The 24,503-nt window shown below is 37.1% G+C and overlaps 1 protein-coding gene across 1 annotated transcript in view; it reads left to right on the forward strand.

Moving 5' to 3' along the window:
- Positions 1–2,030: 2,030 nt before the first annotated feature.
- The window catches only part of CRB1 (crumbs cell polarity complex component 1), a 202,575-nt gene continuing 180,102 nt past the window's right edge, over positions 2,031–24,503 (forward strand). Inside the window, 1 exon segment of the mRNA XM_058533903.1 lies at positions 2,031–2,100. Coding sequence (XP_058389886.1) covers positions 2,031–2,100 — 70 coding nt within the window.

Consider the following 24,503-nt stretch of genomic DNA (forward strand, 5'->3'; position numbering starts at 1 on the left):
TTCCCCAACTATTTATTATCTTTGATATTTTTGTCTTTTGAAAAACTCTAAATTTATTTGTCTCTTTAATTGTGACATTCCTAACTAAACACACTTTATGGAAAGTTTTCTAATACCATCAGATTTTATGTCTGCAGCTATTCATTTTGTGTCCCTTCTACCAAGCGGCCTTATATGCTGTGACTCTCTTAGCACTGAGGTTCAAGGTGGAGGCCTTTGGATTTTTTTTTTTAAGAATTTATTTTTTTTTAGAGAAGTTTTAGGTTTACAACAAAACTAAGAGTAAGGTACAGCGATGTCTCCACACATGCAGATCCTCCTCCCTTATCAACATCACTCACCAGAATGGTACATTTTTTACCAAGGGTGAACCTACATTGACACATTATAATCATCCGAAGTCCACAGTTTACCTTAGGGTTCATTCTTGGTGTTGTACAATCTATGGGTTTGGACAAAAGTATAATGACAGATATCCATCATTATAGTATCATACAGAGTATTTTCACTGCCTTAAAAATCCTCTGTTCTCTGCCCATTCATCCCTCCCTGGAGGCCTTTTTTAGGACAAATGAAAGATTAGGTTGGTCCAGTATGTGGACTTCCCAGAGTGGGATTGTTGCAAAAAGCATGAAGGAATACATAAGAATAAAGATGGAAAAGGAATCCACAGGGTTTATGGAGGAATAATGTTCTAGAAATCAATGGGGAGACTCTAGTCCTAATGTTGCGACTAACTCACTAGATGACTCTGGGCAGACAGTATAATTGCTCTACATCTCAATTTTCCAATTGATAAAATATGAGGATTAGAATAGAGGATTAATGATGCCTCTGTAATCTGACCTTATTTTACTCTGTTAAATTGCTCAAATTAAATTATTTGCATGATAGGGAAAAATCTTTAAAAATAATAACTGTCATGAACTCTGTAAGAAATAAATAATTTTAAATGGATAAATGCCACCATGGCAAGTAAAATTCGCTTGGAATAAGTCAGAGATAACATTAGTAGAAAATATTAAGATAACTATCAAAATATTATTCCCAGTTTAGATACACGGCAAGAAATATAAAGACTTCAAGGTATGCAAATACCTGACAGAGCTATTGAGCTTTATACAAAATCTGTCATATAAATTGCATTTTAAGTGTAACAAACAACCAGTTTTAACAATGGACAAAGGCTATATACTAGTACTAATCTCAGTCAGAGAATAAGCATTTCAATTCTAACTAATAGACGTCTCCATGAAGTGTCTAAAAATAATACAATCTTAAGGACTTGAACAATTTAATCTGAAGAAAAATGCTGTAGTATCTGTAATAAGTATATATAAAAAGTAAGGAAACATGTTTGCATTCAACATTTACGGTAAAACAGAAATTTTAGAGATCCCAGAGGATATACATATCATGAGCACGGTATAAAATGGGCTCTGGGTTTATGGAAGAAAACCTACTCCCAAATAATCTCCAGAACTCTGTCCATTTCATCAATAACAGAAATCTGACTGAGCTGTGAGAGTACTATCTATGAAAAGAAAAATTTACATTGTCTGTGAATTGTGTTCTGAAGACGAAAGTCAACGTAGGAATATAGGGTGTCCCTTTAAGAGTCGCCAAATCATAATAATTGTGCGCTAAGGCAGTCATCAGAAATTAATTCCTCTATTAAGAATTGAGTGAAGACACTAAACTAATGTAGGTCCTTTTGAGGAGGCATTGTTAATGGAAGAAAGCTAGTAGAAACACCCTGAGGGGGGATGAATCCAGTCCAGCATGAAAAAATCTGCACCAGGTTTGAAAAATCACCCCATCCTCCTGTGGAAGTAAGATGCTAAGAAGCACAACTGCTTTTTGGATCTAAGTCCCGGTGTTTTCCGAGAAGGAGCTGTAGGAGGGGCAGGGGCAGAGATGGCATCCGCGGACTCCGAGGCACCCGCTCCCTTCTGAGTCGTGCAGGGGTCAGGACCACACTGGGACCAAACCACCAGCAACGCCTCAGAGCGTGTCTTCTAAATAGGACCATGGCGTGTAAGAAAATTAACTGCCTTCTCATCTGCTACCTCAGTTTCTCACCCTTCATCTACATAAAAAGTAAGCCTTTTCCATTCATTGAACTTCTGGCACCTTCCCTGACTTTTAAATATTTCTTGCAAATAGTCCGTAATGTTACATGTTCTACAGAATATAATGCTTAAAAAAGAAGTAAAAAGAATTTGGCGAAAGCGGGAGTCCTGTGTTCCACAGATCAGTAGTACCAGTCAGTGTGAACATTTTTCTGATTCTATGATTTCCAATAAGTATTTAGATATAGAAAGTATTCTTTTTTAACTCTTTGAGTGGTGAGCAGGAAACCGAAATGGCCACATAGAGAAGAAGTTATTTTGTTGTGTTTACACTTTTATAAAATAGATTTGGCACTTTATAATTGATGCCCTTAAGAGGAAGCTAATCACAAGCTATATTGCATTTTATTCCTGTTGCTATGTATTTATCTGCACTTTTAAAGAACTTTGTATTCCAACATTTGCTCTCATAATAAGGGGACAGTCTCAATTTTTCCCAAAGAATAGTGGTTCATAGTGTCTCTTTTGCCAGAGAGAAATGGGCTTCCTTTCTATTATATGTGCTTCTGTTTTATAAATGAAGATATTATATTCCACAGACTTCCCCAAATAAAAACAAGAGTAATGTTTCTGGGATAATTTTGTCAGGTGTATGGCAGTATGGAAAATCAGAGGAGACAGAATGGCCTCAGCTGTGTGTTTACGAAGGACAGGAGCTATTGAACACATTTAAAATGAAGACAGGCAGAGTGTGTGCTTGTTAGAGGGGCCGTGTGATTTGCGTCTGTTGAATCTGAATATCAATAAGGCAAAGCCCAGCGCAGCTGCCGTTGAACAAGACGACTTGGCATTAGTGCACAGTGTTGTGTAATCTGGGTCACCTTCTGTGGCTGCGCCAGCGAGATTGTTACATGTGGTTTACAGCTGAGCATATGTCAGAGGTTGGGTGAAAATAGGAGTAGATGCTAAAGCTAGGTAGCTGAAGGCAATTACAGAAAAGCCAAGTCAAATTTTAAGTAAATGAACAGTAAAACACCTGATTGCAACACACACAGGTGCACGCACACACACAGAGGATTTTTTTTCAGCGATGTGTTTGTTGAAAAGAGTTGTTATTTAAATAGTTATTCATCCTCCTTGAAATTTAAAGTGGGCTCCATGCAATAGGAAGTGAAGATGATGTTGAGATGTGCATGGGGGGAGGAGAAAGGGAGCAAAGGAAATGGTGAGAGACGTAAAATGCAATGTGAAGCCAGTTTACAGGACATTCATAACAAAGAACTGTATCATTTCAATGCAATATATATTAAAATTCCTAGCATTTGCTGCGCTTAGCTTTTTTTTTTTTTTTTTTTTTTTTTGTGAGGAGATCAGCCCTGAGCTAACATCCGCCAATCCTCCTCTTTTTTTGCTGAGGAAGATGGCCCTGGGCTAACATCGGTGCCTATCTTCCTCCACTTTTATATGGGACGCCGCCACAGCATGGCTTACCAAGCAGTACTTCGGTGCGTGCCCGGGATCCCAACCAGCGAACCCCGGGCCGCCGCAGCGGAGCGCGCGCACTTAACCGCTTGCGCCACCAGGCCGGCCCCGCGCTTAGCTTTTAAGAGGATGAATATGTAACCTCTAAAGTATACATCTCTTTTAGTGAGAGTCTTGTAACTATGAACCTATAATTACATACAAATAATTTGTTTTCTCTCTGAGTGAGTGATTTTATTAATAGACTCTAAATAAATACTTTGTAATTATTTGATTTATCCTCTAGCACAATATTTTTATTAGTTTAAAAAAAATAAATTTGAAGCCTCATTTTGTTTAAATTTTAAGCAGGCAGACTTGTATCTGTGTTAATATATTTGCTGGCAAGATATGATGGTATTGCCTTCCTAGTTAAAACACTTAGTTTAGACTTTCTTTTTTTATCTGATTTTAAAACTTGCCCAACCTGGCCTCAGCCTTCTTTTCCCTATCACTTCTTAGCACTCTTGACGTAAATCCTATGTTCCAGCCACATGAATAAAATAATAGCTAATATACTGGCTAGCATTGTGTTAAGCATTTTATATATGCTGTATTCCATTTAATTCTTACAATAACCTTATAAGATAGATACTATTATAATCATTCGCAATTTACGGAATAAGAGACCAAGACTCAGATCGCTGTGCCAGTGTGTCTCCAGCTCTGGTGCACATCAGAGAGCTGGAATGTTTGTTTAAGATGCAGCTTCGCAAGTCCAGCCCCAGATGTTGAGTATGTCTGGGTGGATCCTAGGAGCCTGTAACTTAACAAGCGCTCTATTTCAAATGCAGGTGATCAGGAGTTCTGCACTACCCAATAAATCTTCCTTGAGAACTTCCTTGAGAACATAATGGTGCTAGGAACCAACAGAATAATAAAATATAAATGTATCTCTCTCCTTGAAGGGATCATTTAGAAGAAAAGGAAAGCAATATGAGCTTTACATGTTTATTCCCATTGAATATAAGTGACCGCACTCTCAAGTAGATTTGTGGTTAATTCCACCTTACAGCTGAAGAAACTGAGGCACATAGAGGTTTATTAACTTGCCCAAGACCCTCCTACTAGTGAGTGGTGGAGCTGGGACGAGAGCCTGGTGGTCTGGCTCTGGAATCTGTGCTCTCACCTTACATGACTTGACTCGCTTGAAGCGATAATGCGAGGGCGCTTAGCATGCTGCTCAGAACACGATGAGCACACAGAAACTTTTAGTTATTACGATCATATTGGTTAAATGAATCAATGATTCTTCCTCTTGGACTTTGAAATATGTCCCCTTAAATTTAGGAGAAAAGAGTCACCTCTGGCTCCATATACTATATTTTTTCATAAAAGTGGTACCTTGCTCTCCTACCAGGGGTGTGCTGTTCATATTGTTTGTCCCATGTCCTACACTCTTCATTTCCTTCTGGATGAGCAGATGTGACATGAGGAACATTAGAGCAGAGTTCAGGAAGTGACATTCACTTCCCGTCCCTGAGCAGGTAGAAATTCCCCTTTATGTGGAGATGCAATGAATTTGTTATTAATCTCCCAATTGTTGTCATTTCTGGTCCACAGTTTTGCAAAACTGGTTCTATTGTATGGAATCAATTGACTCTTATTTTTATTATTTATTTATTTTTGATAAGGAAGATTGGCCCTGAGCTAACATCTGTGCCAGTCTTCTATTTTGTGTGTGGGATGCTGCCACAACATGGCTTGATGAGCGGTGTGTAGGTCTGTGCCCAGGATCTGAACCCGTGAACCCTGGGCCACCAGATCGGAGCGTGCGAACTTAACCACTACACCATGGGGCCGGCCCCCTCAACTGGATTTTAGTAATTCAAGAAGAGCTATTATTTTTGGATTTTGATGTATTAAGAGAGAATTTTCTTGGCATGAGACTTTCCTATGGTCCATTATTTTGGGGTTGCTTAAAATAATGAGAGCACCTTATAATAAACCTTATAAAAACTCTCTTTGCAACCTTTATATATGAATCTATTTGAAGATCTTTAAAGAAACTATCATATTAGAGCAACCATGAATTAGAAAAGTCATTAATAGCTGTATTTCACTAGTCTTTTATAAATTTGGAGGTAAATTGAGTATTATCTATGTCAATGCTGCATCTAGATTAATTTAAAAGTAATTGTTTTAACCCATCTTCAAAGCACGGTCATAGCATGTAAATGAAATGTGGTTGGCAAAACTATTATTAAAGTTATTTGAATAACTTCAAAGACTTTGGGGGTACCACCTAATCTTCTAGAACCCATCAATAATTATTAAGTAATTGAATTTGAATAGTTATTTTAAAAAATACTTTCTTTTCAATCTACCTAAAGTATAAAGAACAAATAGATAAAATATGGTCTGATTTATCCAATCTTAATGCCATTACCAAGAAATAATTGAGTTTGCTCAATAGGTCAGAGAAGGTTGATGTCATTCATTAGGGAGTGATCACTTACTCTTCTCTAAAATTCTACATGTGTAGAAACATTTAAAGCTGATATTCGCTGTGCAGTTAGTATCCTTGCAGCAGCGTGTTGTAAAGTGCCTACATAATTGTTAGAGTGAGAAAAAGATATCTTTGCTTCTTCATAAATAATCTCTTCAGCTTACAGTAAAGAAATACTTTAGCTTACAGTAAAATAGTCTACTTCTTGAAGTTTACTCACTGCTCCCTAAATCATATAGCAAAATTAATTTTACCTCCTATTTTTTGATACTTATCTTAGGTGAACCAGATTTTTCAAGACAATTACATTCTTTTTTCATCTTGGTGATTTTCAAAAATTACCGTTAATAGTATTACAGTATCAAATTTTTGAAATTGGAATCGACAAGAAAAATTGCAGTTTTTAGTTCTTTTTTAAATTTTACTGGTGATTTATCAGGAAATCTCTGAGAAACCCAATTTTCTCCTTTTAGAAAATGAAAATAAGAATATCACTCTTCCCCATTCACACCATCTCTTTCACACCAGGTTAAAGTTCGCTGTCTATACTTAGATTGCGTTTTGCATTTCTCTTCTGTTGTATGTATCAAAATTTTAAAATATTATTTTTGTGTTGATTTATTTATGTTTTACCTATGAGATTGTAAGACATGGCTGTAGGAACCATGAGTGTTTTGCTAACTGACGTATCCTAAGTCATTGAGTAGCTACTGCCTAACTCAGGGTAGTCATTCCAGGCATAGTTAGTAAATGAATAAATTAATGATGGAGTTTTCATAGCATTTGCTATAAGTATTGAATATCTTCCTTCCACATGACATTTTTGCATTATTTTTTAACTCTTACATTGTTTAACTTTTTTATAATATACTTTATTGTTTTAGAATAACTTTAGGTTTATAGAAAAATTGAAAGGATGGTACAGAGGGGTCCCCTATATCCCACAGCCATTCGTAACATCTTATATCAGTTTAGTAAATTTGTTACAATTAATGAACCAATATTGATACATTGTTAGTAACTAAAGTCTATAGTTTATTCAGATTTCCTTAGATTTTACCTGCTATCCTTTTTCTAGTCCACTATCCCGTCCAGGATACCACGTGACATTTAGTTGTCATGTATCCTTGGGTTCCTCTGGGCTGTGGCAGTTCCTCAGGTCTTCCTTGTTCTTGACGACATTGACAGTTTTGAGGAGTACTGCTTAGGCGTGTTATAGGATCCTCCAATATTGGAATTTATTTGATGTTTTTCTTATGGTGAGTCTGGAGTTATGGGTTATCAGGAGGAAGACCACAGAGGTGAAGTGTCATTCTCATAATGTTATATCAAGGATATGTACAATCAGCATGATTTATGACAGCTGGTGTTGACCTTAATCACATGGGAGGTAGTGTTTGTCAGGTTTCTCCACTGTCAAGTTACTTCTTTTTCTTCCCTCTCTGTATTCCACTCTTTGGAAGGAAGCCACCATGTGCAGCCCACACCTGAGGCATGGGGAGCTATGATCCCCTTACTGGAGATAAGAGTATCTACATAAGTGAGAGATTTGGCTCTTCTCCTCCATTTATGAATTTATTCAAGTATTTATTTATATCAGTATGGGCTCATAAATATTTATTTTATACTCTGGGTTACAATCTAATACTACTTTATTTTGTTACTCAAATTCTTCTGGCTTAGGCCACTGGGAGTTCCTTCTCTTGGCTTCTGTCCTCTTTTAATGGACTCCCCATCCATGGGAGGTTCTCTTTTTTTCTTTGAAAACTTCCTCACTTTCTGGATCTACAAGATGTTCCAGACTGATCTTGTATCCTTCCTTCCCAGTCCTGGCATAAGCCATTACTCCAATGAGCCCTGGTTCCTTTTTACTAGAGAATGATGATGGAAACCAAGATCTGAGTGTCAGGTGTGCTTGTTGCTACTGGGTTGCTATTTCTTTCAGGCCATCTCAGCTCACAGAGCACAGAACCATATGTGTGCTTATTAACCTGCGCATGTACACATTTCCATAAATATACCTATATGTACATTGGTACCCATATTAAACTAACCCCGTTTACATTAATGTCTCTAACCTCAATACCATGTGGATCATTCTAGCTTCTTCAACTTGCTTATCTGTAAATTCCCACTCCACCAGCGAGAAACCTGGTTTCCACTACCTGCCATCTATTTACTTAATTGTTTAAATTCAGTAAATATAATTTAAACAGTAAATAAAGTATGTAGCAGCATCAGATTCTTAGCCCCTCATCCTGTAGAAATAACTTTATCAATTTGAGTACAGTACTGATGTGCATTTCCTTTGGTCTTTAGTCTTCATTCCACTTACTTCCAATGCTACTTAAGTCAGCACCTTTTCCCCCACCTCCTTCTGTGTGATTCTTTTATATATTTCTAATACAGTTAGATTGTTGTGTCACAGTCAACATTCCTTCCTGGAATCCCCTCACCTCTGAAACGATTTTTAAAATTTGCGTACAATAAGGTTCACTCTTTTTGCTCTAAAGTTCTATAGGTTTTGACAAATGCTCCATTACAATATTATACGGAATAGTTTTACTACCCTAAAAGTCCCCCATGCTTTCCCTTTTTGACCCTCCTTTCCTGCCCCCGACCCCCTGGCAACTGCTAATCATTTTATTGTCTCTATAGTTTTGTCTTTTACAGGATGTCATATAATTGGAATCATAAAATATGTAGCCTTTTCAGACTTGCTTCTTTCAAGTAGCAATAGTCATTTAAGGGTCCTCCGTGTCTTTTTGTGACTTGATAGCTCATTTCTTTTTTTTTTATTGATGTTTTAATAGTTTATAACATTGTGAAATTTTGGATTGTACATTTTTGTTTGTCCATCACCATACATATGTCTCCCTTCACCCCTTGTGCCCAGCCCCCTACCCCCATTGCCCCTGGTAACCACAACACAGTTTTCTCTGTCCATGTGTTGGTTTATATTCCACATGTGAGTGAGATCATACAGTGTTTGTCTTTCTCTTTCTGGCTTATTTCACTTACCATAATGCCCTCCAGGCCCATCCATGTTGTTGCAAATGGGATGATTTTGTCTTTTTTTATGGCTGAGTAGTATTCCATTGTGTATATATACCACAGCTTCTTGATCCAATCATCAGTCGAGGGACACTTAGGTTGCTTCCACTTCTTGGCTATAGTGAATAATGCTGCAATGAACATAGGGGCACATAAGCCTCTTTGGATTGTTGATTTCAGGTTCATTGGATAGATTCCCAGTAGTGGGATGGCTGGATCATAGGGTATTTCTATTTTTAATTCTTTGAGGAATCTCCATACCGTTTTCCATAGAGGCTGTACCAGTTTGCATTTCCACCAGCTGTGTAAAGTATTTCATTGTATAGATGTACCACAGTTTGTTTATTCATTCACCTGTTGAAGGTCATCTTGGTTGCTTCCAGTTTGGGGCTATGGTATTAGTTTCCTAAGGCAGCTGTAACAAAGTACCATAAACTGGGTGGCTTAAACAACAGAAGTTTATTCTCGCATAGTTCTGGAGGCTTGAAGTCTAAAGTCAAGGTGTCGACAGGGCCATGCACCCTTTGAGGCTCTGGGTAGAATCCTTGCTTACCTCTTCCTAGCATCTGGTGGTGGCCTTCAATCCTTGGCTTGCAGCTGCATCCCTCCAATCTCTGCCTCTGTAATGACATGGTGTACTTTCTTCATCTGTGTCTATCTCTTCTCGTCTTCTTACGAGGACATCAGTCATATTGGATTAGGGCCCATCCTAATGACCTCATCTTAACTCGATTATATCTATAAAGACCTTGTTTACAAATAAAGTCACTTTCACAGATACTGGGAGTTAGGAGTTTAACGTATCTTCTTGGGAGACACAGTTCAATCTATAATATCTATTATGAATAAAACTCTGATATGTGATGAAACTGCTTGATTAATACCACTTTTATCAGGCAAAATTAACTTTGTATGCAAATTGAATTATAAAAAGATTTTTAAAACATAAGTGCTCAATACAATATGCCCATTGTTTTATTTTTTTTCACTGTGCCCACCTATTACATGTTCGACCTTCCACTTTGAATTGAGTGCTCATAAATTTCCTCCTATGTAGATTTGCCCTAGGAAATGAAGTTAGAGTCTAATTAATATAGAGAGTGGTACTAGAACTGAGTGTAAAGGTGTTTGCATATTTTCTTGGGACAAATAGCTTAGCTCTCTTCCCTAAGTGAATATTCAATACTTTAACCTACTTTTCTTTTACAAATGATATTCATTACCTGGGGCAACAAAAGATTACTATGTTTTTCATTATTGACTCAAAACATTGATTATAAATTACTTTGTTGTGCATGTATTATGTGTTGTATTTATTAATGTCATTCTTTATTTTCCTCGTATGTTTTTGCCATAACAGTGGAATTTGAGGAAGGAAGGTACTCAGGCATCTAGTACTAGATCCTATTTGTGGATATTATTAACACCCTTTTTCAATCTTCCAGAGTTTCCTTCCCAATTTAACAAAAAGCAGTGACTCCCTCAAAGTTTTACCACAATGTGTTATGTAGGCTGTCATATTCTCCAGCTTTCTCTTTGTTCTCAGAAAATTTCTATTAAAAGGAAAACTCAAGCCAGTGTACTTACAACAATAATAGTATGGGAGGCAACATGAGAAAAGACATGGCACTGGGAATGAGCATGGCTATTTAGAACTGAATGGTTTTGGCTAGAGCAGAAAGTTCATTGATTCCAGAGGGAAATCACAGTAAGATTAGTTGTCCCTAGCCTCAAGGTAGGATAATTAATAAATATTAAAATCTTATTGTTTATTCAATCATTTCTTCATTTACACATTTATTCAACAAGTATTTATTGAGTCTATGTTTATTCAACAAGTATTTACTAAGTCTATATGTCCGATACTGAGGATGCAGAAGTGAACAAAAGAGACCACAGTCCTTGCTGCTGTGAAGTTTACATTTTAATAGAGTGAGACAGACAAAAACCAAATAAATAGGTATAATATGTAATTGAGAGCTGGTGATTAGTGCTTTGGAGAAAAGCAAAGGATGGGAGGCAGAGAGCAGGTGATCCCTGAGGATACTGGGTGAATAATATTTTGGCAAAGAAAATAGCAAATACAAAGGCCCTGAGGCAGGAATGTGATTATACTGTTTGGGATATTGCCAGGTGTCCAACATCGCTGGATCAGATTAAACGAAATAGAGCAAAGTAGGAGAGACATTAGGAGTTTTATTATCCATATTTTGAATTCTTACAATAATTCTATACAGTAGCTATTGTTAAGCCAATTAAGACACCGAAGGCCAGGATACCTTACGTGGTATACTTAAGTATAAACACAGCTACAAGGTGATACAATTGAGATTTAAACCCAGATCTATCAGATTCTATGCTTCACACCAGCTCACAAAAGCCAAAAGTAAACATTCAGGAATATTGCAATCCAGTTATTAAACCACTGGTAGCTCGAAATGAGCAATAATGGAAGTAATTGCATCACAGAAATTGGCAAATGCTACAAATCAGGATTGTCTTTTATTTTGGGGAAAAAAATTAGTCCTAGATAACTAAGCATCCATTTCACCTTTAAAACTGTTCCAAATTAAAAATGTTTGCAGTTTCAACGGCTATCCCACTCCTGTGCCTAAAATCTGCAGAGGCAGGAATTGCTGACATGTAACCTAGATTAACTGTGCTGTAGCCTTTTGGTTCTTCACCTAATTGTCCTGATAATTCCCAAATGAATGACTCTTTTCTCTCAATTCGAAATTCTTTGAGCCTTTAAAATAAGTCTACTTTAGGCAAATTAGTGAGAGCAGACTGCTAATGAGGCTGTTTATGGTTCAATCTTGTACAGTTCAGTTTGCTTCGCACAGAGATGAAGTCTATACAACAAGTAATGGTCAGTCTGATCAGCTGGTCTCAAATTTGTAGTTTTGAACACAAGGAGAGAGAATGAAAATAGCTCTTAGCAAATCAAGCAACTATTGGAAAAATCAGCTGTGAATTAGCAGTAATAGCTTTTTCATAGAGGTAATGCATTATTATGATTTCATATTTGCCTATAATTTTAGTTACCCTTCCTTTTCACGTAGTTGAAGAACAAATATTTATATTCAGTATCAATTGTTAAATAAGTAGAGTCAGGACATCCAGATTTGGGCCCTGGCCCATGGTTGGTTAGTTGGCCATCCATAAATGCATCTATTTAAGCTCTCTAGGTCTCTAATTTCTCACTTGTAAAATGAGAGGGTTAGATTATATAATTACTGAGTTTCCTTTGAATCTACATTTTATGATTCCATGATTATTCTAAGTAACTGAATCATAGACTTTGACAAGTAAAGAGGGTTTTTAGCAACCTCACCCTGTGTAGGCATGCTTTCAAGAGGCTGTGTTGCAGCAACAAACTTGACATCTTAGAAGTTTAAAACAGCAAAGGTTTGTATTTTATTCCCACCACAGATTGGGTACAGGTTGACTGCCACTCCGCTTCATGTGAGGACAGAAGCTGAAAAGGTGATCCCTTGTTAGAAAATGGTGTTTTCATGGCAAAGGGAAAAAGCAATGGTGGAACCATGTAGTGGCTGTTAAGGCTTCAGCTGCTACATAACCTGTGTCACTTTGGCTCATATTTCCTTCACCAGAGCAGGTCATGTGGCTAAGCCTGATGTTATTGGACCAGCAATGCATATGTATTAAGGCAAAAAATATTTGAAAGAAATAATATTGTCTACTCCATCTTTTCCCTTGTTTCCAGCTTCCAGAGAGCAATTTCTAAACAAATTTATTTAAATAAACATTAAGGATGAATATTGAAATTTAAATGACATTGGCAAACATTTGAACAAATATTTATTAAGTAGTTAATATGAACAGGAGGCTGACTATGGAAAAGACCACTGTTCTCCAGGCATATCTACAGTCCAGTGGGGTGGACAGATCTACAAAGACTGTTCACACATTGTTGTCTAAGAGGATAATTACACTTTAAAATATTGTCCAATGTCTGTGTATTGATCTGGGCATTCTTTTCAGACGTAGATAGAGATAGAAAATTTAGTCCAAAAAATTAAACTAGTCTTGTGACTATGTCAGGCGTTATGCTGTATCTCATTTAATGCAAAGCTTGTGAGGAAGATATTATTATTCTTATTTTGCATAGAAATCTAAGGCTTAGAGAGGAAAGTAAAGCCACTCACTGAATAGTTGATTCAGATACCTAAATTTTTTTTTTGTTAAATGTACTTTTCACACAGCCATATCACACAGTCAGAATTTGGAAATGATTGCACTATTCATGAGACCGTCTAGACTTTGATAAATTGGACAATTTAAAACTTTTGGTCTCCTAAAATATATAGCCTTTCTATAGATCCAGCATGAGAGCTCCCCATCCAGACTTTTGGGTTTATGAAGGAAAACATTAATGTAAATATGATTGGCAATTGTAAGTTAGAAAACATAAAGGGAGAGAGATGCAGTGGGAAGATCATCAATGAAGCCCATGAATAGGTTCCACCTGTGAATAATGATCTATTGCTTAAACCATAAAAAATAAAGGTATTAAGTAAATTATTTATTATGTATTCACCACCAGTACATGTGCTACAAGTATAATTTCAAATATCAACATGCCGTATATCCTCAAGGGGAATTTGTTGTGAGACTGATGATAGAATTTCAAGGAGCCATGAACTTTGAAAATAAACTAACTTTAAAAATCCAGATATTCTGCTGACCATGTGTGCTATCAGGCACATTTCTCTAACGCATTTTTTTCTTCACTCTAATAGTTAATCATGAATGCCAGAATTTCTCCGATTACAGATTGTCGCAAAGATATTTCTCATTAATTCTTAGGGTCAATTGTAGTCCCTCCCATCAATATAATTTTATTTTTCAAATGAAGAGGAGTTTTTATCATTTCTTTTTACTAGGAAATATTTCACTGTTAATTGTTCAATGTTGGTGAGTTCATATTTATGAAGAATCAAAATTTTCTTATTTAACTCTATTTGCTTTTGCTGTCTTGTAGCATATATGTAATCATATTTTGTAAGCTACCTCAGTCAGTGAGGTTGTGTGTACAGCAATACTTTATACAATTTCCTGCGTAAAATAAACACACGGGGATCATTTAAGTGATGGATTGTTTATGGGTTCCAAATCCAGATGCCATGACTCACTTATTCCTGGGTGGGATTCAGGAATCAGTTGTTTTTTTAAACAAGCCCCACATGATTCTGATGCATGTCATTTACAGACCAGACTTCAAGAGACATTGATCCAGAGTCAAACAAAGTAGGAGTTGGTAGATTATTGATTCTCAAAGTGTGGCAAAGACTGGTGTGAGCCAAGGAGTGGGGAGAGTTGGGGAGTAACAGAATAAGACAAAGGCAAGAAGCAACCAAGGGCATGGTGCATCAGGACCTAGTAACAGAAAAATGCAACAGCGGGAAGTTTTGTGAGATGAAGGGTGTGGTCAGAGTCTTTAACGCTACAACGAGAAGTTATCGGATAGTCAGAGTTGCCCAAATATTTTCACATCAGGGACCACAGAGAAAGGATAATATATGCATACTACGCTTGCCCACCTAGTCAGGACTGTTGACAACCAAGGGTTGTCACTTGGTAGCTCCTGAGCTCTGGCATTCCTGTAACCTACTCTCTGCACACATTTGGAAAGTGCCACTACAGGAGATGAGAAGGACTTTAAACAGGAACACTGACATGGCCAGACTTGGCCTCAGTGAGGATGTATTAAGGAAGGGCAAGGCTGTAGATAGAGACACCTGGCATGAAATGATGGGGACCTGAAACACTGTGGTTAGAGTAAGGAGGAAGAAACAGGGGTGGATTTAGAATATTTGGGGGGAAATCAGTTAAGTGTTGGATGAGAAATGAGTGAGAGGGAGAGGGAATAGTGTGGACGATGATTTCCAGGCTTACAGTTTACCCAACTTAAATAATGGTATGACGTCATCTAAAATAGTAAATGAAAGGAAGAATGTAGGGTGAATATGTAGGGTGAATACTTGCAATTAAACTGTTTATTTTGAAATTTTATTGAGCCATTCAGGTGAAGATGTCCAGTAGGTAGTTGGCAATACCTCTCCAAAGTTTAAGGGAGAAACCCAATGAGGAGATAATGACTTGAATCCTCACTTGCTAATTCAATAACTATCATTGAGCCCATACTACAGACTATTTACCATGATAGGAACAAACACAAGAAATCTCGAGAGAAGTTCTATAAAAAAATTTACATTATGGATCAAAAGCCTTAAATATGAATGTTCATACCTAACAACAAGGTAATTCTTTTAGGTAAACAATCATTGAAAATAAGGGCAAAGATTAACATGCCAATACAGCCATAACATTTGTATATAGTGAGAAATTAGAAGTAACCTTAATGAAGTCAATCAGGCACATTCATACTAATAAAATGTTTGAAACATAAATTGTGTTGCTTTGTGCTCCTGTATCTGGAGTTGCTTTCAAAGACATAAACAAAATCCAGTAACCAAAAATTTTTTAATGGTTATTTTGAACATTTACTTAAATGAACAGAATCTTTACTACATATAACATCAATGTTAAAAAAAAAGTATCTCCTCATATTAATCAGAAGATTGAAATGATTTTTCATTATTTTTTTATTTTTTTAATTATTTTATTGAAGTAATATTGGTTTATAACATTATATAAATTTCAGGTGTACGTCATTATGTTTCAATTTTTGTGTAGACTACATCATGTTCACCACCCAAAGACTAATTACCATCCATCACTGTACACATGTGCCCTATCACCCCTTTCGTCCTGCCCCCTCCCCCCTTTCCCTCTGGTAACCACCAGTCTAATCTCTGTATCTATGTTTGTTTGTTGTTGTTGTTTTTATCTTCTACTTATGAGTGAGATCATATGGTATTTGACTCTCCATCTGACTTATATCGCTTAGCATAATACCCTCAAGGTCCATCCATGTTGTCTCAAATGGCAAGAGTTCATCTTTTCTTATAGCTGAGTAGTGTTCCATTGTATATATATATACTACATCTTTATCCCTTCATCCGTTGATGGGCACTTAGGTTGTTTCCAAGTCTTGGCTATTGTGAATAATGCTGTAATAAACATAGGGTTGCATACGTCTTTATGCATTCATGTTTTCATGTTCTTTGGATAAATACCCAGCAGTGGAATAGCTGGATCACATGGTAGTTCTGTTCTTAATTTTTTGAGGAATCTCCATACTGTTTTCCATAGTGGCTGCACCAGTTTGCACTCCCACCAGCAGTGTATGAGAGTTTCATTTTCTCCACATCCTCTCCAACGTTTGTTGTTTCTTGTCTTGGTAATTATAGGCATTCTGACGGGTGTGAGGTGATATCTCATTGTAGTTTTGATTTGTATTTCCCTGACGATTAGTGATGTTGAACATCTTTTCGTATGCCTGTTGGCCATCTGTATATCTTTTTTGGAAAAATGTTTGTTCAGATCTTTTGCCCTTTTTTTTTTTTTTTTTTTTTTGCTGAGGAAGATTTGCCCTGAGCCATCATTCATCATCAGTCTTCTTCTTTTTGCTTGAGGAAGATTCACCCTGAACTAATATCTGTTGCAAATATTCCTCTGTTTTGTATGTCAGCCACCGCCACAGCATGGCCACCAACCAGCAGAGTGGGTCCGTGCCCAGGAACCAAACCAAGGCCCCCGAAGCAGAGTGCGCCAAACTTAACCACTAGGCCACCGGGGCTAGCCATCTTTTGTCTATTTTTTATTGGGTTGTTTGTGTTGTTGAAATGTATGAGTTCTTTATATATTTTGGATATTAACTCTTTGTCAGATATATGGTTTGTAAATATCTCCTCCCAATTGTTAGGTTGTCTTTTCATTTTGTTGACAGCTTCCTTTATTGTACAGAAGCTTTTTAGTTTGATGTAGTCCCATTTGTTTATTTTTTCATTTTAAATTAAAGCAATTTAAATATTTCCTACGGTCTCTTAGAAAACACACAAAAATACAGAATATAACACACAGAAAAACTTCAAAAAATACCTTCTCCATTTTTATGTTCTCAACATCTCTCACCACTTCCCAAAGTCCAATCTCTCAGCCTTCCCAAAGATTCTTTCTCTTGAAGTCCCTATGGGGTCCCCCATTTTTCCCTCTTGGAAATAAATCGCTACCCTTTCTTATGTAAGTCCCCTCTTCCTGGATTCTCAAATACTTTCTTTCCCTATTATATTAATTTTGCATCACAAAAATCCAGGAACAAAGCTGGCAAGGATAAAATGTTTCATAGATGTTAGGGGAGGGGTAGGGAAGATAAGCAAACGAAGCCAAGTAGAAAAGAAAGAGAGAAAGACAGAAAAAGAATGCCAATTCTTATTCAGAAGTTAACTTTTGCCTCTCAAAAAAGATAAGTGAAAAAAAATCCATACAGGATGTCAAATTGTATGTCAGGTATAACATACCATATGGGATGTAAAAAGACATGTAGGGAAAAAAATCTTTACTAATCATAAAATACAATATTATTTATACTAAAATAAATATTTAAAATAATATAAATATTCTAACAATAAATTTTGTCACAGAGCTTCTACTAACAAGAGCTATATATAGACAAAAATATTAAGTAAATATTTGCTGTTTTTAAGTTGCTGAAAATATATACTTAGAGAGAAATCCGTTTCAAAAATATATAAAAAATGGGAAATAGCTTATTTCGATTGCAGTTAATTTTACTTGCCAATTGAACCCTTTTACTTAAACTACATTTTCTCATCTGCAAAATGGAAATGGTGATTATTTCCCACTGCGTTGGGGTATTGTGAGGATTAAATAAAATAATGTATGTGGGACACCCACTCTGCTCTACCAGGAGCTCTGGTCTTAAGTTCAGATTGACAGTCAAACTCTAGATTCACAATAGGCTTCATCAAGCACCAAATTTGGTTATCTTTACGAAAGTGTGCAGGACAAGCATCATGGCACACACAACGAAAACATAGCAGTGGTCTCATGGTGCCTAGGCACAGCTTTGGATGTCCCAAAAATTCTGCACACTGATTGTGTGTAGTCACAAGGAACAAAGTTGATTGGATACAGCTTCAGCTCAGGGAAGCCATCAGCTTTTATATAGAGCGATATGCATGTAACTGGTTAGTCACATCTCCTCAGGTTTATGTGAATAGCCCCCATTCTCCAGGGCGGCTCCATTTCAATAGTTCCTGATTACTCATTAAACAACCTTGAAAATGAGTTACAAGTGCTTAGTCTGGTACATGGGACTCTCATTTATCTTGCATCCCATATAGGTAAATTTCTAACTATTCTTCAGGCTAAAGGTCAAATCTCAGGCATGCCTGACTGGAGAGAAAAGGTCAAAGAAACAACTATTAATCCTTCTTTTTCAGTGTGTAAAATGTTCAGACACATAGTAAGCAAATAAAAATCTTACAATAATTGCATTAGTCTTACAAACTGATAAATCAAGTGTTCATTATAATACTGTAATTGTTTTAAAAAGAGAACAAAGAAATCCACTGCTTTGTTGGAATTTCTTTTCTTTGTTGATAGTTTTTCAAAATGATCACTGCAAAATCAGAAGTTCTCCCTATGCCTCTGTCACAGTTCTTTCACTTCTAATAAAATTTAAACCTATTCTGTCTTTCAAATCATATTGCATTGCAGGCCAGTGATTATCATAGAAGACTTTAAAAATTCAGCTTAGGGGCTTCTGCAAGGCAAAGGAAACCATTAACAAAATGAAAAGACAACCCACCAACTGGGAGAAAATATTTGCAAATCATATATCCAACAAAGGGTTAATCTCCAAAATATATAAAAATCTCATACAACTCAATAACAAAAAAACAAAAAACCTGATCAAAAAATGGGCAGAGGATATGAACAGACATTTTCCAAAAAAAGATATACAGATGGCCAACAGACACATGAAAAGATGTTAAACATCACTAATCATTAGGGAAATGCAAATCAAAACTACAATGAGTTATCACTTTACACCTGTTAGAATGGCTATAATTACCAAGACAAAAAACAACAAATGTTGGAAAAGATGTGGAGAAAAGGGAACCCTCATACACTGCTGGTGGGAATGCAAACTGGTGCAGCCACTATGGAAAACAGTATGGAGATCTCCCAAAAAATTAAAAATAGAAATACCATATGACCCAGCTATCCCACTACTGGGTATTTATCCAGAGAACTTGAAATCAACAATTCAAAGAGGCTTATGCAACCCTACGTTCATTACAGCATTATTCACAATAGTCAAGAGATGGAAGCAACCCAAGTGCCCATTGACTGATGAATTGATAAAGAAGATGTGGTGTATACACACACACACACACACACACACACACACACACACACACAAACACAGGAATACTATTCAGCCATAAAAAATACAAAATCATCCTATTTGCAACAACATGGATGGAACTTGAGGGTATTATATTAAGTGAAATAAGTTAGACAGACAAAGACAAAAGCCATATGATTTCGCTCATATGTGGAAGATCAACAAATACACGAACAAAGAGAACAGATTAGTGGTTACCAGAGAGGAAAGGAGTTGGGGGGTGGACATAAGGGGTAAAGAGGCACATATGTATGGTGACTGACAAATAATAATGTACAACTGAAATTTCACAATGTTATAAACTATTATGACCTCAAAAAATTTTTTAAAAATCAGTGTAGAGAGATTGAGGGATGATAATTTGTGGTCTTGAGAGTTGGTTGCCGAAATAGGTTGAGGGTGAAGGCTATTGAAGTGTGAGATGGTCATTAAACTACGAAGGATCATTCCTATCAACACTGAAGTCCCTCTGGATTAGGAAATTACCCAGGTGGTAGCTGGGGTAACTGGTTGGAGGGAGTGGAGAGACGAAGCTCCATCTGCTCCAAGGGCATGGCTTCAACGAAGATTGTGCAAGAAAATGATAGCTAAGCTACTTTATTTTTTTGAGGATGATTGGCCTTGAGCTAACATCTGTTACCAATCTTCCTCTTTTTTCTTTTTTTTCTTTCCCCCCAAAGCCCCAGTGCATAGTTGTATATCCTAGTAGTAGGTCCTTCTAATTCTTCTACATTGGATGCCGCCTCAGCATGGCTTGACCAGTGATGAGCAGGTCCGTGCCCTGGATCCGAACCAGCGAACTCCAGGCCACTGAAGCAGAACACGCAAACTTAACCTCTACATCACTGGGCCAGCCCCAGCTAAGCTAATTTTAATAATAAATGACCATGAATTTGGGGGTCAGTGAGTAAAAAGAGAGAATATGGAAAAAGAAAGGGAGGATGCGGGAAGAAATTGGTCACCTTGGCAGAAGGCCACACCCTTCAGAAAAAATAGCCAGTGAAACATTCCTCTCCGTGTGTTGTACAATGGACTAGGAACAAGAATGTCAAATTCTCCATTGTAACCCGTCTGTATTATTGCATTCTAAAGCCTCTCCGTCTCTCCAAACCTTCTGTAAGATTTTATCACTTTTATAACCTTGGGAAGTGGAATGGTGAGTAATGGTGAAACTGAGCTAGGAACAGATAAAGTGTGACTCACATTTGCCTCTCTGCTGAGGCCAAGGTGATGGGAACAAGAGTTTTTGAGAAATCATAGTCCAGAAGTTTGAGGTGGTGACTGACAGCAAAGCGAGCAGTAGCCTGTGGTGTGGTAAAACATCCTGTGCGGAGGTGGGGGGGGGCGCAGGACTCAGGAGACTGGGCTGCTCCCATTTTTGCCAGAGGAAGGTCATGCCAGGGGTAACACACATGCTGATTAAATAACAAAGAGAATCATCTTGATAGAATTGAAACTTTCTCAATAAATTTTCATTTTTAACAATCACTAATTTAATTTTGCTTATTCTCTGAGTTAGAGAAGAATCTTTTTTTTTTTATCAAGTTTTCTTGGACCTGTGGGTGCTCTCAGGACTTCTTAGCCAGCACTGTAAAGTCCTAATGTTTTGTGAGAATTAATCTTCGTGTTATCATAGGTTATTGCCTCAAGACCTTGGATGGGTACCCTGGATGACCTCTTAATGCACCATCCAGTTCCATGATTTTATAAAGAAATCGCTGACACAGTTATCATTTTTTACATTATAACTTTATAAAATTTTTGTTTATATCTGTAATTTAATGCAAAGTTATATGGTCATCAGAAATAATGAATATTTGATTTGATTATTTAAGCATTTGGGTCATTTTGTCTCTGGCTCAAGGGTAAAAGGAAAACTATTTTGAATTCTGTTAACTTTCTACTTTATAGAGTATTGGACATTTATGAATAAAAGTTTATAAAGATCAGAGAATTCTCATTTTAAACTTAGGTTGATAGATTCACTTATTGTGCAATATTTATATGCTTCTGTGAAATTCCCACAATTCACATTGTATCATATATTCATAGGTCGTAGGACAGGTAAATGAATTTCTAGAATATAGCCTGAATAAACAGGAGTTAGTTAAGATGCAAAGTAATACATTACATTATATTTTGTTGTTAGTGCTGTGGAGTCAGATTCCTAGCAACCCTGTGGACAGTAGAGCCAAACCCTGCCTGGTCTTTTGTGTGCCATCCTCTCAGGTTCCAGTGCTATATCAGACAGTGCTCCACTGTTATTCAAAGGGTTTTTATGGCCAATTTTTTCTGAAGTGGGTGGCCAAGTCCTTCTTCCGAAGGTATCTTAGTCTGGAAGCTCTGCTGAAACCTGCCCACCATGGGCGACCTTGCTGGAATTTGAAATCCCAGTGGCATAGTTTTCAGCATCACAGCCACATGCAGCCACTACAGGATGACAGCCGACAGATGGGTGGTGAGGTTACCTGACCGGAAATGATCCTGGGCCGCGGCAGGGAGAACACTGGATTTTAACCACTAGACCACTAGGGCCAGCTATTATACTATATATGTTATATTTTAGAATCAGAAAGTCAGTACTTGATAATAAAGGGACTGAATTTGATAAACTCTAAGTTAGGAAAATACAATATAGGTAGTTCTAGCCTTTAGAAATGCAGAATAGCTTCAGTCTACTGGAACCATCCTAAGGTAAACTCCAAATAGCCTGGTCTAGTATCTGAAATTTTCTCCTCAGAATTTGTTGCTTTTGTTAGTTAAGACTTTCCAGAAAGTTTCATTAAAAAGAAAAAGACAATTCTGCATTAATGCGTCAATTCATCAACATAGATTTACTTTCAGTTTTTCTTTTTTTTAATTGCTCAAAATTGCCCACAAAAGTGTGTGTAAGCCTGTGTGTGTGTGTGTGTGTGTGTGTGTGTGTGTAGGGGGCTTGTGCAGGTCAGTGAGGAGTGTGCGTTCAAAGGCCTTTTGGGGAACGTACATGTGCCCTTGGTGGTTAGCATATGTATATACATGTGTTTATGTGGATAGAGGGTTCAAGCTTTCACCTGGATCCCAAGGATCCTGTAAGCCCACAAATCTAGGCTCTGAACCTGTCCCAGGTGCTCTTGGATTCCCTTTTGCCTTACTCCTTGTCCTACTTTCTTTTCTTAACTTAAAGTAGAGACTTGAAGCGACAAGACCTAACATAGATCAACTGTGGAGAGTTTGGAAAAGATTTTAAGCGTCTGAAATTGGTTATGGTGGCCCTTATAAAGGGGACCCTGATCGACCCCATTGCAGCATGGGGATACTGACTTCTCATTGTGAGGAAGAGAGGTGCTAAAGAAAGATGTTGGAGACAGTAACAAGGCAAAATTCACTCATGCTCAGTTTATCTAAGTCTCGCCTGAAAATAAGAATCGTGAAGGAAAAGGAAATACAACAAATCAAATGATCTACCTGGAATGATATCTTCCTGCTTAGCTATACAAACCTGGGTAAAAACGAGTAAGAAATACATTATATTTAAAGATCATGTTACACTTAAAGGTCGTATTCTGAAGGGCACTTCCACTTCTGAGCAAGATGGAATAAGAGAGACTGGAATTATTCTCCTGCCTGAAGCTATAAAAAAAATTGACAGAATATATGACACAATGATTTTCAAGACATGGGCAATCGGGTAATGAGCAGTCATCCCCGAGCAATGAGAAACAAACAAGGTGAGCCCTACAATTGCTCCAGCCTACTACCTTGAGAGAGTTTGCAGTCAACAGCATAGGGAGACCACCCAGCCTGAGCCCAGAGAATAACTGAATTGAAGGAGCAAAGTTGAATGTTTGAGGACCCATACAGATAGAATTCACAGTACAGAGTACCTGAGAGGAGACTGCTGCACAGACACAGGAGACCAGAGATCTACAGAGGCTACCTTTGAGTATTCAGCTGAGTTCTGATCAGTTTATGCATTTGACAAAACTACCCAAGACCTAGGAAAGAGTGTGACTTGAAATAATTAGAGATAATAGTATCCAGCACTCACAGAGGGCTGAGGATAGTACCTGTCCCCACCAGCCAGACTAGATAACCTCATGATTTATGGGACACTGGGCAGAGTACAGAGGGATCTTTTCTCAGTAGTGGTAAATAATTAGCTCTAGACTCAGCCTGTTATTGTCTTGCTGAACAAATCTTAAAAGCAAACCTGAAAGGATCAAACTGTCTACAAATAACGTAACTACATCCCATAAAAAAGCTCAAGAATATTTATAGGAATGCAAAAATAACCAGCACTGAACAAGGTAAAATTCACAATCAAATAAAAGAGGCAAGCAAAGAAACAGGAAAATAAGACCCAAACAAGGAGAAAAATCAATCAGTAAAAACTGACCATAAACTGACATAGATATTAGAATTTTCAGATAAGGACATTAAACGTTATTACAACTGCAATCCGGATGTTCAAAAAGTAAATAGAAATATGGGAGATATAAAAAAGATTCAAATCAAACTTACAGAGGTGAAAACAACAGTGTGTGAGATGAAAAGCACATTGGATGGGATGAGGGGCAAATTAGGCATTGAAGGAAAGATTAGTGAATTGAAGACAGAGCAATAGAAACTCACCAAAATTGAATACAGAGAGAAAAGATACCTGAAAAACAAAGCAAAACAGACAAACAAAAAACAGAGCATCAGTGAGCTGTGGAACAACTTCAAGAGGTATAATTTATGTGTAATTGGAGTCACCGAAGAAGGGGATGAAGAGAAAAACAATATTTGAAGAAATCGTGGCCAAACTTCTCCGGGGGTTGAAAACAATAAACCCATAAATCAGAAAAGAAAAAAAAAGAAGAAAGAAAATACAGAAAGAAAACCCAACACCCCCCTGACCAACAAAACAAAATCATAACAAATCGCAAGCATAAGAAACATAAAGAAAAGTCTGCAAAGGTACATCATAATCAAATTGCTCAAAGTAAGTGATAAAAAGAAAATCTTAAAGGCACTCAGAGAAAAAAAGACATATGACAGAGGAACAAAGACATATGACAGA

Source organism: Diceros bicornis, chromosome 38 (genome assembly GCF_020826845.1).
Source record: "Diceros bicornis minor isolate mBicDic1 chromosome 38, mDicBic1.mat.cur, whole genome shotgun sequence".
NCBI classification, from domain to species: domain Eukaryota; kingdom Metazoa; phylum Chordata; class Mammalia; order Perissodactyla; family Rhinocerotidae; genus Diceros; species Diceros bicornis.